The sequence below is a fragment of the Neovison vison genome, chromosome 11, assembly GCF_020171115.1.
Source record: "Neovison vison isolate M4711 chromosome 11, ASM_NN_V1, whole genome shotgun sequence".
In the NCBI taxonomy this organism is placed as follows: domain Eukaryota; kingdom Metazoa; phylum Chordata; class Mammalia; order Carnivora; family Mustelidae; genus Neogale; species Neogale vison.
In genome coordinates this window covers 208,778,461-208,793,608 of record NC_058101.1, presented here as the reverse complement: position 1 = coordinate 208,793,608, position 15,148 = coordinate 208,778,461, and the positions used below count along the sequence as shown (strand labels likewise).

Below are 15,148 nucleotides of genomic sequence, written 5' to 3'. Positions count from 1 at the left end.
TTGGCATCCCAGCATCCGCGGAAACCTGAGTGGGCTCCTTGCAACCCACTCTGTTGGCATCTGCAGATGTACGTGGTAGCCTACGGCAAACAACCCGGGCTTTCGCCCCTGGAGGGACATGAAAGAATGACAACCAAATGCCAAATTCAAAAGCGTCGGTGCATGCTGGCCCGTCCGCACGCGCGACCTCACTCACGGTCACCCGTCTGAGCAAGCACACGGCAGTCGCGTGGCCTTCGCCCCGCCCCGCCCTGGGCAGCCGCTGCGTCACGGGGCCAGCCCGGAGGCGGAGGCCGGGATGAGCTTCGGCTTCGCCTGCTGCGGCGGGGCGACGTCGGGGATCTTCTCCCCGTGCTTGTACACGCTGACGGTGACGTCGATCTTCTCGCCGCCGTGCTTGTTCTTGACGTGGATGCTGTACTTGCCCGAGTCCTCCGAGGTCACGCCCGTGATGGTCATGCTGACGTACTTGGCCTGCTCCACCTTGACCGAGAAGTGCTCGCTGACCTCGATGTCCTTGTCGTTCTTGAACCACACCACTTCGGGGTCAGGGTTTCCGAACACCGTGCAGGTCAGGTTCAAGGTCTTTGGGGGGCGGGGGAGGGAAGAGAAGGGAGGCTTAGGAAACGGACGTCAGGCTGCCTCTCCCACGGGAACGGGGCCGCGCGGTCCACCCACACCCCACGCGGCTCGGTCAGTCCGCACACTTCCTGCACGCCAGCGCCAAGCTGGACCCGCGGGACCCAAAGGCAGCGGGAAGCCAACAAGCTCGCAGCCTCGCGGGCAGCTCCTGAGAAAGAGCAATGATCATTTCTCCTACTTTTTCGTGTTTTAATCATGGTCTATGTCTTTAAAGGAAGGAGAGGAAATCACAGTCTACGTTCTACCGCAGACATGCTTAGCCTGTTCCCAAGGTCCCCTCCCTTCCAGCTCGGGGGCCCCGTGTGCCGGGTCCTCCGGCAAATCCAGAGAAGACAGTGTCTTATGAGGAGGCGTCGGGTGCAGCCAAGGCACTGTGACGCTACGTGACCCCACGCTCAGCCCCGGGGACAGCGGCGCCGCGGCTCGGCCTCGGACACATCCTTGTTGGCAGACCACGATGACCCTGGCTCAGGGCCCCGCTAGCTTGCCTTAGCTGCTAGAGAGAAGGCCCAGACATTTCAGTATTTTGTCCTGATAACACCCTCTCAGGTGTCTGCGTCCCCCGGACATGGACCCAGAACGACTGGAGACCGGAGACGTGCCAACTCGATGTCACGAGCTCCACGGACCGGCCACAAACTAAACCTCCACTTAGTGCCTCCATCGCAAATTCCAAAATGGCCTGGACTGCTGAACGTGGGCGGTTTCCTGTCTCCCGTGATGTGCTTCTGTCCTCCTACGGGCGGTGGTCGGCCCGGTCCCTGTGTAGTGATGCCACGAAGGGCCCGGGACTGGGGGAAACATCCAGGATCGGGAGGATGCGGGGCCTGGAAGCCACCGTGGCCACACCTGCTCTGGGACCCCGAGTCCTGCACCCTGTCCCCGTGCTCCTACAGCTGCTGCTTGTGGGTTCAGAACGGTAAAGCCCTCCATCCTTTGGTAACACAGGGTCACAGAAGCAGCCGAAGACCAGCATCATGGTGGGTGGGGAGCTCCCCGTCCTCTGGGGGCTGAGCAACGTGCAGTCCCTCCCCCAGGCTCCCCAGGCTCGCTGCGACAAGGGGGACAGCCCTGAGCTGCTGACACCCCACGCCGCCCTAAGTCCGGGTCCCGCTGCGTGTCCTTACCTTGCCCTCCATTATGGTCACCACATCAGGTAAGCCTCCAATCACCTTGCCACGATCTGAAACATGAAGGCGACTCAGTTCAGACAACTGCCCAAGGGCCGTCTCTCCTGAACAGCCCCGTGCTGAGCCGCACTAGGTACAAACCGACCCGGGGGGCTCCTGCACTGTGGACGTAAAGTCTTGGGTGTGCAGGGGGACAGCGGTGAAGGCCCTCCAGGGAACAAGGGACGTGCGGGAGCTCGCCAAGGGCTCCCTGTGGGGAACCCACTCCAGCCAAACGCACCCTGGAGGGGAAGGGTCCTGTGCGTCCGGAGAGCCGGGCTTTCCGTTTCCTGTGTATTATGACGCTCTGACATCCTAGGCTGAGGAGATGGCCCCTCCCAGGGTGCCCCGTCCTCAGAGAGCGCCAAGGGCCCAGCCGGCATCGGGCCAGGAGCCAAGCGGCCTCCAACGATCGTCCGGCCACGGCAACGCTCCTGGGCCCCGCCTCCCCGACCTGGCCCGCACCTGGGAGCAGCAGCCTCTACTGTGATCACCCCAGGACCCGGGGACAGGCAACGAGGGACCACCCCTCTAACCAAAGCCCAGTGAAATAACTCAAACGAGCCAGGCCTACTCTGTTTGCCCCGCCTGCCTGTCCCGGGGAAGCCCCAACAAACGCTGGGGTCTGGGCACGCCCGTCACTCCCGCCTCCCGACCGGGCCCTTCCCTGCGTGGCTCCGGGTGGCGGCCTCCGTCTGGAGGACCTGTGAGTGTGATGAACGGATTTCCTGAGCCTCCGCCCTCCGTGCTCTACCTATGGCCGCACCTGCCGCGTATCTCAGAGAACACGGAGCCAGAAGGGGGCGGGGGGAGGGGAGAGAGGAGCCCCGGACGGAACAAGGAGCCACAGCGGGGGGCCGGGCTGGGCTGGGCAGAAGGGGGTTGTTGGCAGAGTCGGGATGTGGGTGTTGGGAGTCTGGGAGGTTCTCCATCCCAGCCGGCAGGTTTGCTACTTCACATTTAACACACAACATCCAAACGCTACAGTGTGGTCCCTTTGTCCCACCCCTAAATAACAGGCGGCGCTTGGTACAATGTGGCAGGTACTTACTCTTCTCTGCGAAAGCCGCCGCCCTAAAAATCAAAGGGAGAGAAGAAAAAGAAAGTCGTGAGAAAACGCGACCTCGACAAGCCTCGCATGATTCAGACCTTCGCTGGGCAGGAAAGCGAAAGCGAGGAGGACACGTGTGAGCGTCCTCTTTCAGGAACACGTTCGCGGCAAGCGCTGAGCAACGAGGCGCCGTGTCCGAGCACTTTTCCTGATGCCTCCCCTTGTCGCCGCTGCGGGCGGTGGCGGGGGGGCCCGTCTTTTGGCAGGTGACGCCCATGGAATAGCTCAGGGCTCGGGCATGTAGTTTGGAGAGATTTTCTTTTTTCACCACATTCATCAGATTGCACTGGAGATTTTTAGAGATTTCTGAAAACTCTGGCTCCTGGTTTCCGTAGCTGCCTGTTGGTCCCTTCAACACTCATTTACTGAATGACCCAGTACGGCTCTCCTTTCTGGATGCTCCAAAATTCAGATACGTGTTTAAAAATCCCAAGGGATTACTTAAAAATTCTCTCAGAACAGTGGGATATTATCTAGCGCTAAAAATATACGAGACTTCAAGCCACACAAAGGCAGGGAGGAACCCTAAATGCAGGTCGGTGCATGAAAGACACCAGTGTGAAGGTGTCCGCGCTGCAGGACTCCACGTCCAGGACGTGCTCAGAAAAGCCAAACCACGGAGACAGGACAGGGCCCAGGAGCAGTGGTTGACAGAAGACAGGGGTCGGGAGGTGTGGACAGGCAGCCGCAGGGCAGATACTGCCCGTGTGGACGGGCACTGAGTATGCTCTGTGTGATCCTGCCGCTGCGGACACACGCTGTCACGCACTTGTCCCACCCCCCAGAATGGATCCCACCCAGAGGAGCCCCGACGTCCCCTGCAGGCTGTGGGTGAGGACGTGTCCCTGCGGGTCCATCGCTGGTGGCAAGTGCACCGTCGGGGGGTGCTGCGGGGGCTAGTGGGGGGCGGGCAGGAACTCTCTGCACCTCCTTCTCAATCTGGCTGTGATAAAATCACTCAAAAAAATAAAGTCTTTAGAAAGAACATAAACATATAACTTTTAAGAAATTGCTCTGGGATGGCTCAGCAGGTTAAAGCCTCTGCCTTCAGCTCAGGTCATGATCCCGGGGTCCTGGGATCGAGCCCCACATCGGGCTCTCTGCTCAGCGGGCAGCCTGCTTCCTCCTCTCTCTCTGCCTGCCTCTCTGCCTACTTGCGATCTCTCTGTCAAATAAATAAATAAAATCTTTAAAAAATTTTTTAAAATTGCTCTGTAAGACGTGTTGTCATAATTCTAACTCTTTCAGAAATCTGTCATGTTCATCATCAAAAGCAACCCTGGATAATGACGACTCTAGAAAGTTAATTTATAAAAACATGCACAGGTTAGAAGGACACCTGCCCTCTGTCATTTTTCTGTGGGTGCCAAGGCCCCCCATGTTTCTGTGTTTGGCCAAGTGGCCCCCGGGGGACAGACCACCATGCAGACGTGCAAATCGTGTGGACATGCAAATCTTACTTGAGCTGCTGGAATTCTGCAAAGGCCTCATCGAACGCTATAAGGAAACGTTGCAAACAGTTTAATGGTTTCCCTGTGTTTGGCTTTTCTCTCACTCAGGTGCTTTACCAGCGAATTGACTTAATGAGGACAAACAGCCAAAGGGATAAACTGATTATTCAGAAAAAATTTCTCTGAGTGAAAAGCATAAAATCAGAGCATTTCCTCTTCTGGCATTGTAGTGGATCCCTGAACACAAAATCGGGAGAGGCCGCAGGATGGATCTTACCCTGCCCAGACAGGTCGAGGGAGCGCTGATGGTTATCTTTGCCATCAAAAATCTCGAAGGTGTATTTCCCTTTGTCCTTCTCCGTAGGCTCACAGATCTGCAGCCAGGCCATCTCCTCGTTGCCGCCAATCCTCATATGCTCGCTGGACGCAATCTTGGCATCTCTTTAAAAATAAAATAAAGAGTCAACAGAAACTCATCTCAACTTCGAAACTCCTATGCAAGATGGCGATGGGGCAAGGGACCCTCGTTTGTTGGGGAGCCCTGCTGGGCTGGCCCTCTTGTGCGTGTGTCACAAGAGGTTTTTCTGAATATTATAAAATTATTGACTCCATCAGTAGCTCTAAAATTCAACCTGATACCTAGCTTTTAAAGAAACGTTCTTATTTAATATATTCTTGTTGGCCACAACATAATAGACTCAAAAATGCTCTTTATAGACCAACGTGCTTTTTTTTCCTCAAAAGTTTTCTAATGACCATGTCAGCAACTGCACTTCTGGATGGAAACCCCAAAGAGCTCAGAGCGGGGACACAAGTACCTGCACCACGTTCACCGTAGTACTGTTCACAAGACCCTAAAGATGACAGCACCCCAAGGTCCGTCACCGGGAGAATAAAGATGTCAGTGTCCAGTACAGAGACAACGCAACAGTGTTCAGCCCCCAAAAACAGAGGGAATTCTGACACCTGCCACAGTGTGCATGGCCTCGGAGGACATTATACTCTGTGGGCTGAGGGAAGTCACCCGCAAAACACACAGACTGCAATGATTCTACAGGGAGGCCCCTGGAGTACTCAAGTTCATGGAGACGGAGACTGGATGGTGCTGGCCAGGGGCTGGGGAGAGAGGAACGGGACGTCCGTCCACCCGGGGATGCCAGCCCTCAGAGCGCCTCATTCCCGTGCACAAACAGAAAATTTACCTGTACACAGTGATTCTCAGTTCTGCACACAAAAATACTCTTCCAAAGAAAACACACCATGCTGTGGGCTGGCCAATCAGTCCCAGACCTGAAACGCTGGGACAGTGAGCAAACCCCCCAACAGAGACTTTGGTCGGTAACATGCAACACGAACGTCGCAGCGGGACAAAGAGGAGGCCTCCTCACGCCTCGTACGCCCCGACGATCAGCACTTGGACAGAGCACATGGCAGACCATACGTCGCAGACCGGTGGGAAGCAGACCGACCCACCATGGCTGAGTAAAGGACAGCTAACGTGCATGGAGAGCCTCTTCCAAGCAGAGGAAGGAGACACCTTCTCTCCAACATGATGCCCCAGGCCGTGCTGCTGTGCCCCCTCCCTCGGCTGCCATGGGTGCTAAGGCTCAGCCTGGAGGCCTCCAAGCTCTGCTGGGTCCACGCACGGCCACGAGGCTCCAACACGGCCGTCTGCACTCAGCACGCGCGGAAGCTCCCCGATGAGGTGGGGATTTTAACAGGAGCCCCGCACATGAATGAGGCCTCTCTGCACCCATCCCAATGCACTAGTCCCCTGCTGGGAACGGCACCGCCCCTTCCCTGCAGGACGGGAAGGGATACTGCTTAGGGATTTGCAGCATGTCCCCAGCTCAGCTGAGAAGGGGTGACCTCAGCGACACCGGGGATTTGCGCTCTGCCTCGAAGGCTGTGCCCGGGACAGCTGGGGGCGAGGAAGGGCTGCTCTGCACGCCTGCAGCCCCGCATGTGGCCGGCCCTGGGAGCTCCCCTGTGCCACGTTCTCCAAGGGTCTGGGGGCTGCAGAGGTGCTTGTCTCTACTTCCACAAGTTCAAATACATCGTCCTCAAAGAGAAGACTGCTGTGCTCTGGGCACACAGGTCAGGATGGTCGGGCATCTGCGTCCACGAGTGTGTGCGAGAGACGGACGGACGGGGACAGATGGATGGGGCGGAGAGTCCGGAGCGGCTTCCGTGGGGCATGGCCAGAAGCCCACGAGCTGCCTGGGCCATGACGAAACGTGACTGGAATTTGCATGTTATCAGCCACATTGGACCCAGCCTTCTTCAACGCATGGAACTCACGCAGCCCCAGGGTCACTGGACACATGCTCTGGGAAACAGTGACACTTTCAGCCCCAGAAGAGTTAAGGTTCTGCTGAAATACGTCCCATTCGGATGGTGATATGTTTGCAAAATCAGCAGCTCGCTTGGAGGAGACAACAGCACGGTGTCCTCGTGTCTCTGTCTTCGGTGCTCAGGGAAGAACAAGCGTCCCAGAGCAGTTCGAGCAGGTACAGACGGCCTCCCGGCTTCCATGCGCTGAACACCACCGGCCAGGTCAGCAGCAGAGACGGACAGACACTCTGCCCTCCACGGTGGCGCCCGCTCCCCAGCCAGGGGGCCCTTTGCCATTCAAGTCTGATTTACAGAAAGCAACACTCCGCAGCCGTGAGAGTGCCCTTGGGTGAAGACCATCTGCGTCCACGCGACGTCACTCAGCACTGAGAAAGCGTAAAGCCCCTGCACTTGGGGGGGACGGCAAGTGCGTTACCCCGAGGAATGCCCACCGTTCCCTGAGGCAGGGGTACCATGGTTCTGCAGCAGTGACCCTGCTCCCCCACCCCCCGGAGCTCCAGCTCAGAAAGAAGCTGCTGTCTTAGGACGGGGATGTACCTTCACCCCCAATCCCGGCTGAGCTGCCAGGACTGCGCTCAGAGCCAGCTCTCCCAGAGCCCCACACTCTGGGCTGTGTGCTAATTCTGTTCCGCAGGTAGCAGTGGAGCCCCTGCCAGGAGATGGCCACACACTGCCTTACCGCCCTCCCCAGCTCAGCTCTTCCACAGGGACAAATCCCCACCGCCGGTCCCCTCCCCAGAGCCAACATAGCCCCCCAAGCCCACGCCCTCTCTGCTTGCTTCACACTGAATTCAACAATGCTTAAGAAGACACTTCTCAGAAGATGACATCCAGATGGCCAACAGACACATGAAACAGTGCTCCACATCTCTCAGCATCAGGGAAATACAAGTCAAAACCACAGTGAGATCCACCTCGCACCAGTCAGAACGGCTAAAATTAACAAGTCAGGAAAGGACGGATGTTAGAGAGGACGCGGAGAAAGGGGAGCCTCCTGCACTGTTGGTGGGAATGCAAGCTGGTGCAACCTCTCTGGAAAACAGCATGGAGAGTCCACAAGAGCTTCCTCTATTAAAAATAGAGCTTCCCTATGTCCCAGCAAATGCACAAGTAGGTATTTACCCCAAAGACACAGCTGCAGTGAAAAAAGGGGCACGTGTACCCCAATGTTCATAGAAGCAATGTCCACAATAGCCAAACTATGGAAAGAGCCCAGATGTCGGTCCACCGATGAATGGATAAGGAAGAGGTGGTCCATATGCGCAACGGAAACCACTCAGTCATCAAAAACAGGACATCTTGCCATTTGCAGCAATGTGGATGGAACTAGAGGGTGTTATGCTGAGCGAAATCAGTCAGTCAGAGAACGACGCCCAGGAGACACGCGCGGAGTTTCAGTGTTGCCCCCAGACACTTACTAATTACAAAGTGAAAGCTGGTGACATTGCAGGGGACAGACCTGGGAAGGCACCTGTCAACCAGGTGGGCACCTGTGTCAGCTTCGCTTCCCCTGCACGCCAAGTACAAAGGAACGCTTCGATCTCATCATGGGAAACCACGAGGCAGACCCAAGGGGACGGCTGCTCTGCACAGCACCGGACCAGAACGCTACGGGGGCACCCAGGTCCCAAATGCCAAGGAAGGACAGACTGAGGAGCTGCCCCAGGTTCCGGGACCCTGAGAGCCAAGACGGTTAGTGCCAGTGGCGTCCTGGGAAACTGGCACAACACGGGCCAGGCCTGCTGCTCAGGGCGGAGGACCGGGTCGCCGTCCACCTCCCGGTTTTCCTCCCGCGAAGCTGGGCAACAGCGGCTCAGGAACTCTGTACTCCGTGTGCGACTGTCCTAGAAGCCTCAGAGTGGTTTGTATCTTACAGTGAAAGTATTTAAATCATGATGTGCCAACACAAGTCGTTGGAAGGAACACAAGCAGTAAAGTCTAAGAACGAAGTCGAAGACAGGCCCGCCAAGGCTGCTCTCCCAGAGACCGGAGCGGTCAGCACGGGCGGGCTGTCCCAGGAGGAAAGTGACAGTTGGCTCCTCTCCCGCTGGTCAGATGGCACGGGACCTCCATCCGGATTCCGCCTCCTGTGGGCAGGCAAACGCAGATATCGGCAATCCCCCCCAAGAGTCAGGAGCTATTAGCCTCTGGCCAGGGGACGCAGCCCTGAGAGACAGGAGCCTCACAAGACAATGCTGCCTGCGAAGGGCTGGAACCATCCAGCAAGTTTTACTCCCACCCCCGTGAGAGCCACAGGCACGAACACGGGCCGCCCCGGGCTTCCAGGCAGGTGCAGGAGTGGACGGGCCGGGAAGCATCTGTCTCGGGCAGGGAGCCCCGCCAAGGACGCGACACCATAGCGGGAGAGCCGCTCCCCGGGGACCAAGGTGCCTTCCCCAGAGACGTCCCCTCCGGTCTTCCCGTTGGAGCCCGTCCTGCACACCTCGAGACAGGCCGAGGGACCACACACATCGGGGGTGCACGGGAGCCTGTCTGGAGCCTGATGCACAGCCGGGTGTCCCTTCCCCTCGCTGCGTCATAGATCTCAAGGGCTCCTCCATGCACGGAATTTCCCCAGCGCAGTTAGAATCCACGTTGTAAGACCTTGTGAGACTCATGACAGCTGGGGTCCGGGGCTGAGGTTTCCTGGGTGTGGGGATGTCGCTAGGCCTCCAGGGGTCCGCACCCGGGAGACCCGCACTACGGAGGCCGCATGAATTTCTCCTCTGAGCAGGAGGGCGCAGTCCCGTCCGGAAGCGTGGTGTGGCTCAGCGTCACTGTCGGTCCGCAGAGGTCCGCGGGTCTCTCCTCGGAGGGCACCTTCAGCCCCGGGCACCTTCCTCCGCGTTCTTACCGAGGAACGGCCGTCCCTGCTCCCACCCGCGCTTCTGCAGGTCCTCCGCGGCCCCGCTCGGTCCCGGGCCGCCCCTGACACGAAGAACCCAGCGTCCCCGGCCAAGCTGCACCTGTGACGGCCCCGGCCCCGGGCTGCCCTGCGGCTGTCCAGGGCAGTGCGTCCCCGAGGGAGTGGGCGTTCCTAGTCTCCTCCATTTTCCTGCTTCCGAATCCCTTACTTAATGGAGAGTGAAATGCGACCAGCGTGGTATCTCGGCGCCACAGACCACAGCACCGGGTTCACCATCGCTTGGCCGTCGAGGAGGATCTAGGCCAAGGTCTGTCTTAGCCCTCGAGGCGCGCAAGGAAGACCCGGGGTCTGTGGAGGAGAGAAAACCCAGACGAGGCCCCTGGGGTCCACGGAGATCCCCGACGCCGCCCCCTTCTCTGCGGGCTCTCGCGACCTTTCCCCTGACGTCTCCTCATCCAGGAGCCACACACCTGACCCGAGCCCTGACTCTCCGTCTGTCCATCCGTCTGCCCATCTGTTTGAGCCCCCACAAGCCTGACAACCCCGCGCAGGGCGCTGGTGAGGGTCAGACCGGCTACTACCCGGGCGCCCGCTCTTCCGCTGGCTGGGGGCTTGGAGCAAACCCATCACATTCCTCGGCCGGAACCTCCGCGTCCACCTCGACGACAGTGGGGAGTCGCACCAACCCGGGATGTGTGACGCCACGTGTGCGACGTGCCTAACGCACAGCGGTTGTGACGGCAACACAGACCTCTGCCAGTGCCGGTGCCGACACGCCTTCCGACCCGCGCGCGTGTGTGTGTGTGCGTCCACGCCGGGGCGAGCGTTCCTGTGGGCGTGAGTGTGAGCGCGAGTGTGCTCACACGGGCGTGAGCGGCGTGTGTCCACGCAGGTGCGCAGGCCCATCCAATCTGCGCACCCCGGTGCCTGCTGCGGCGTGTGCCGCTCTGGGAAAGCGTGGAGGACGGAGCAGCCCGTCGTGGACAGCCCAGGGTCAGGAGGGAACACAGGACACACGTGCCCAGCACGGAGGACCCGCTACAGGACAGCACACGCCGTCCGGGACGCAGCGGCACAGGAAGGAAGTCAGGAATGCGCCCGTCCGGGCCGCGCTGGGCTCAGCTGGAGATAGACGGACCCATGCGTCTAAGAAAACGCTCCTCCAGGCAAAGTCACAGCGCAAAACTACGCCGAGGCTCCCGTTATCGGGGCCTTTGCCACAGGACCCTGCCTCGGAGGCAAAGACCTTCCCTCGGGATCCGCGATGACCCTGCCTCCGCCGGACGCCACGCTGGCAGAAACACAGCCCGCCGGGGGTCAAACAAGCGAGAAAACCAAGAATATCCACTCCTTACGCCCTTCACACCGGACTCGCAAACAGGGGCACCTGGACAGACGACGCTTTCAGAGGGGAGATCGCCAGGAGCACAGCCTCTGGCTCAGAAGTGTGCGAGAATCGCCCATCTAGAGGTAGGGTGGGCTGTGGCTGACGGAGCGTCAGATAAAAGGGAAAAGGAAGAAAGTGTGGCCCATTCGGATGGGTTTCATAAATGAAGGCGGATCCCTGAGATTGCAATGATTCTAAATGTGAGATTCGATAAAACAGCTTCAAGCTGAGGAAAAGAGTAGATACAATGAACGTAAAACACGGGGGCTCAGCTCACCGAGGGGCCAGGAGCGCGGTACCCCGACTTCACTGAGAACACGGGCCAGGAACGCTGCCTGTGTCCTTGGGTCGGAGCAGAGACGGAGCAGAGGGCGCGCCCTGCCCCTCTCTGTCTTCAGTTCCCGGGGGAACCGACCTCGGTCTGGCCTGCTCTGTGGCCTGCAGTTCTGAGCAGCAGCTCTAGGGACACCCTTGGGGTGTAGGTTTGAAAGACCCAGACCCCGGGGCCGGGCTCCAGGGCTCTCCCATATTGAGACCACGACAAAAGTCTCCGGTACTCCAGACAAACCCTACGCACCTGGAGAAGCTGCAGGCCGCCAACGAGAAGCACGGAGGACCTGCCGTTCAGACGGGACCTCGTCCCTTCCTCTCTTCCTTCAACTCTGGACTAACTCTGGCCCTTCTCTTCTTAATCAAGCCAGTGAGGAGCTGACAGCCTGGACATGGGGACTGTGGTGTCCACATACTGGTTTTCCACGAGCTGCCTGCTCCACTGCAGATAACACGTGTGCCACCCCATTTGGTAAAACCCAGATGGTGCAGAAATGTGTCTCTGGTACCTTTAGGGATTTCTCTGTCTTTCCCCTCCTGGAGGTCCCTTCTATGGCCGTGGTGTCCCCTGCCCCAGGCTAGGGTTGTCGAAAGGAGGGGCAGTGCCGTGACAGACGGCCAGGAGCACAGTGTCCAGCTGTATGCGTTGGGCACTGCTCCACCCGTGGCCGCCGTCAATCCCACCCATTACTTACTTGTGATACCAGTTCACTTTCATTTCTTCGGTAAAGTATTTCATGAAACACTGAAGTCTTATTCCTTCTTCGGTGCAGAGCACCTTCAGGGGAGAAGCAGACGCCCCTGCAGAAAACAAACAGACTCAGACCAAGAGAAGTGGCCCGTCAGCCGTCGGAACACAGAGGTGCAACGGCAGGGGACGCTGCTCTGTCCCGTGTAAACGCAGCCTCTGGTCTGCATGTTCCGGCCACACGTTCCTCTCACCCTCCCCGCACCACATCCGTTCACTCCCCGAGCGCCTGCCGAGGCCAGATGGGTCTGAAATCCTCTTTGCTGAATACGATAAAGGACACAGCACGTTAGAGAAAGGCTCAACATCTGCCCCTTGGCCGCTGAGCTTCAGAAGAGGAGGGAAATTTCTGGCAAACAGCTCAGTAACACGGTAAATGCCGCATCAACTGATCTGGAACTTAAGTGTTCCGAGAGATGACGCCGCAGAAATGACCCAGGAAGGTATCAAGGAGTCGAAAGGCTACGGTCCGTCCTCTGAGATGAGCAAAGACCAGGTAAGGGGGAAGAAGAGGCAGGAGAAGCCACGGGTGGGGGGGGAAGCCTAGGAAATGAGTGAGGACGCCGCTCGCGTGTCTGGAGTGGGAGCTTAGCCAGCGGTGCTGGGGCAGGGGGTGGGGAGCTGGGAGCAGGGATTGCACCAGACACGTAACCTCAGAGAATTTACACGCACCCATGGTACTCGGGCATCCAGAAAATACTATTTATGGAATCAGCAAAATAAAAGAAAACGATACGGTTAAAACAACCGTCGGGGGTGTGATGGAGAAGAGGCGTCCGCAACGCAGCACAGGCCAAGGCGATAAGCCACCAGGACGTCTGCTCCGAGCCCTCCAGACACCCACATACCCCACACGACTCTCCTACTCCTGGGAGCTCGCCCGAAGGGAAAATCCCGAATACTGAGAACAGCCTCTCCGTGCACGGACGAGCACCGTACGGCAGCTCACAACGGTGAGCAGCGGCCACCGTCCCTGGAAGGAGGACTTTGGACCACAGAGCGGCCGCTCCGTGAAACAGCACGTGACTGTGGGCGATTATCGACAGAAAACGTGGATGATTATCATAAATTCTGGCAAAAAAAAAAAAAAAAACAAGAAACAAATTGTATTTATGACTTTGTGTAAAGAAATAGAAACCAAAATAAAAACGTCTGTGATGGGGCGCCTGGGTGGCTCAGTGGGTTAAGCCGCTGCCTTCGGCTCGGGTCATGATCTCAGGGTCCTGGGATCGAGTCCCGCATCGGGCTCTCTGCTCAGCGGGGAGCCTGCTTCCTCCTCTCTCTCTCTCTCTGCCTACTTGTGATCTCTCTCTCTCTGTCCAATAAATAAATAAAATCTTAAAAAAAAAAACGTCCGTGACGGTGGTGGTCCCTGACTTCCACTTCCTGTCACATGAGCCCCCGTAAGGGACGATCAGCCAACAGACACTCGGGGGGGAGCCGCTGTCCCGACGGAGCGACTGGAAGAACTCCCCGAGGCAGGGTCTGGGTCGCCTCTGGGACCTCGGCTCCTGCTGAAACTCCGCTCCCCGGAGACGTGAGGCACGTAGAGGGGCTGAACCGATGCCTGACTGCAGCATGAGGCCCTGACTTGGAGCCCGGGTGAATGGAGGGTTGGGGTGACCAACAGGGAGGTCACCGGACACCCGCACAGGGCACAGAGACACCCCAGCCCCTCCGCCTCCCCCGCATCCGTGCGCCCCTGCTCTCCCTGTACCTTCCAAGAGCCTGAGCTGCAGTAGCTCGGTGGGGCGGGGAGGCAGGAGCTGCCCTGGGGGAGCCGGTGAAGCTGGGCGGGCGTCTGCCGCCCTGCCCGCCCCGGGACGCCTGCTCCGCTCCCCTCCCACACGACCCCTTCAGCGGCAGCGACCAACAGGGCGCTCATGCCCGCGGGCACAACAGGGCACCACCGAGCTCCGAGCCAGAGACCGTGCGCCCTCCGACCCCTCCCCACCCCCCTCCCAGCCCAACTCCCACCGTCCGCCTGCTCCAGTGAGCCCGGCTGGTCCCGAGCCACATGTCAGAGAGTCGGGCAGCTTCTGCCTTTCTGTGCCAGGGCCCCTCCCAGCACAGTGCCCTCCAGGCTCACCCACGTTGTCCCAAATGACGGATTCCTTTCTTCCGGGGCTGAATAATATCCCAGAACATCTTCGTTAACCCACATCGTGCTTAAGGCCCTCACGTTAATTCAAGGCTACGACAAAGCCCCCACGTTCTCACCGAGGCGCGCACGCGGCATGGGGGCCGTGCTGGGAGCAGGAGCTTCCCCCGGGGCCTCCCCCGACCCCGAAACCTCATGTCCCAGATCTGTCAGAGCTCCCGGGCCTCCAGCAGGACAGCCTTCAGCTCAAGGAAGGACAATTCTCCTGGAAGGGCCAAGGGTCTCAGGGGTGCACGGAGGAGAGGTGTGAGGGGCAGAAGCCCGGTGGAAAGACAGAAGGAGGAAGGAGGAAGGGCTGAGAGGGGCAGGGGCAGGCGCTCCTGGGCCCCGGCCGCAGCCCAGCGAGGGAACTTCTGCAGTGAGCAGCCACACTCAAGCCCTCTCCTTCCCCGTCCGTCCCTTTCTTGTTTCTTGCTCCTCCTGCACAGAGAGCAGGGCAGTGATGGAAAGCAATAGGCGAGAAGAGGAAAATGCACACTGGGGACACAAGGTGCCCGGCACGCTCTGCACTTGCTGGAAGTTGGGGACGTACGTGAGGCCACGGGGAAAGGACAGGGAGCGACGTGTCCTCCCCTGCGCTCCTCCCGCATTGAAGACGGGAGGGGAGGGGGCGGGCTGACCCCCTCAGCTTCCCTCCTGCTCAGGCCCTGCCTCCCAGACCGTCGACCACACATCCTTGAACACAAATCAGCAGAAACGGCGTCGTCTTAGGAAAGGCCAACTTGCCTGAAGTTCAGGGTCACGTTCCAGACTCTTAGAGTCAGAACCACGAAATGATCAGACACCCAGAAGCTTTTCTGGTCAAGCAGAGAGGAAACAAAGGTGCCACCCGTGAAACACAGACTGACAGAGGAAGAGCCAGCTAGAAAATCTCCCAACCCGAAGCACGGACGGCCGCGGGCAGACTCCCCGAGGACGGAAAATCGAG

The 15,148-nt window shown here is 58.8% G+C and overlaps 1 protein-coding gene across 1 annotated transcript in view; it reads right to left on the bottom strand.

Moving 5' to 3' along the window:
* Positions 1-267: 267 nt before the first annotated feature.
* The window catches only part of MYOM2 (myomesin 2), a 71,723-nt gene continuing 56,842 nt past the window's right edge, over positions 268-15,148 (bottom strand). The window contains exons 32-37 of the mRNA XM_044224122.1: positions 12,007-12,112; positions 4,651-4,814; positions 4,383-4,419; positions 2,863-2,885; positions 1,770-1,825; positions 268-585 (exon numbers count right to left, since the gene is read on the bottom strand). Coding sequence (XP_044080057.1) covers positions 268-585; positions 1,770-1,825; positions 2,863-2,885; positions 4,383-4,419; positions 4,651-4,814; positions 12,007-12,112 — 704 coding nt within the window. The remainder of the gene's footprint in view (positions 586-1,769; positions 1,826-2,862; positions 2,886-4,382; positions 4,420-4,650; positions 4,815-12,006; positions 12,113-15,148) is intronic.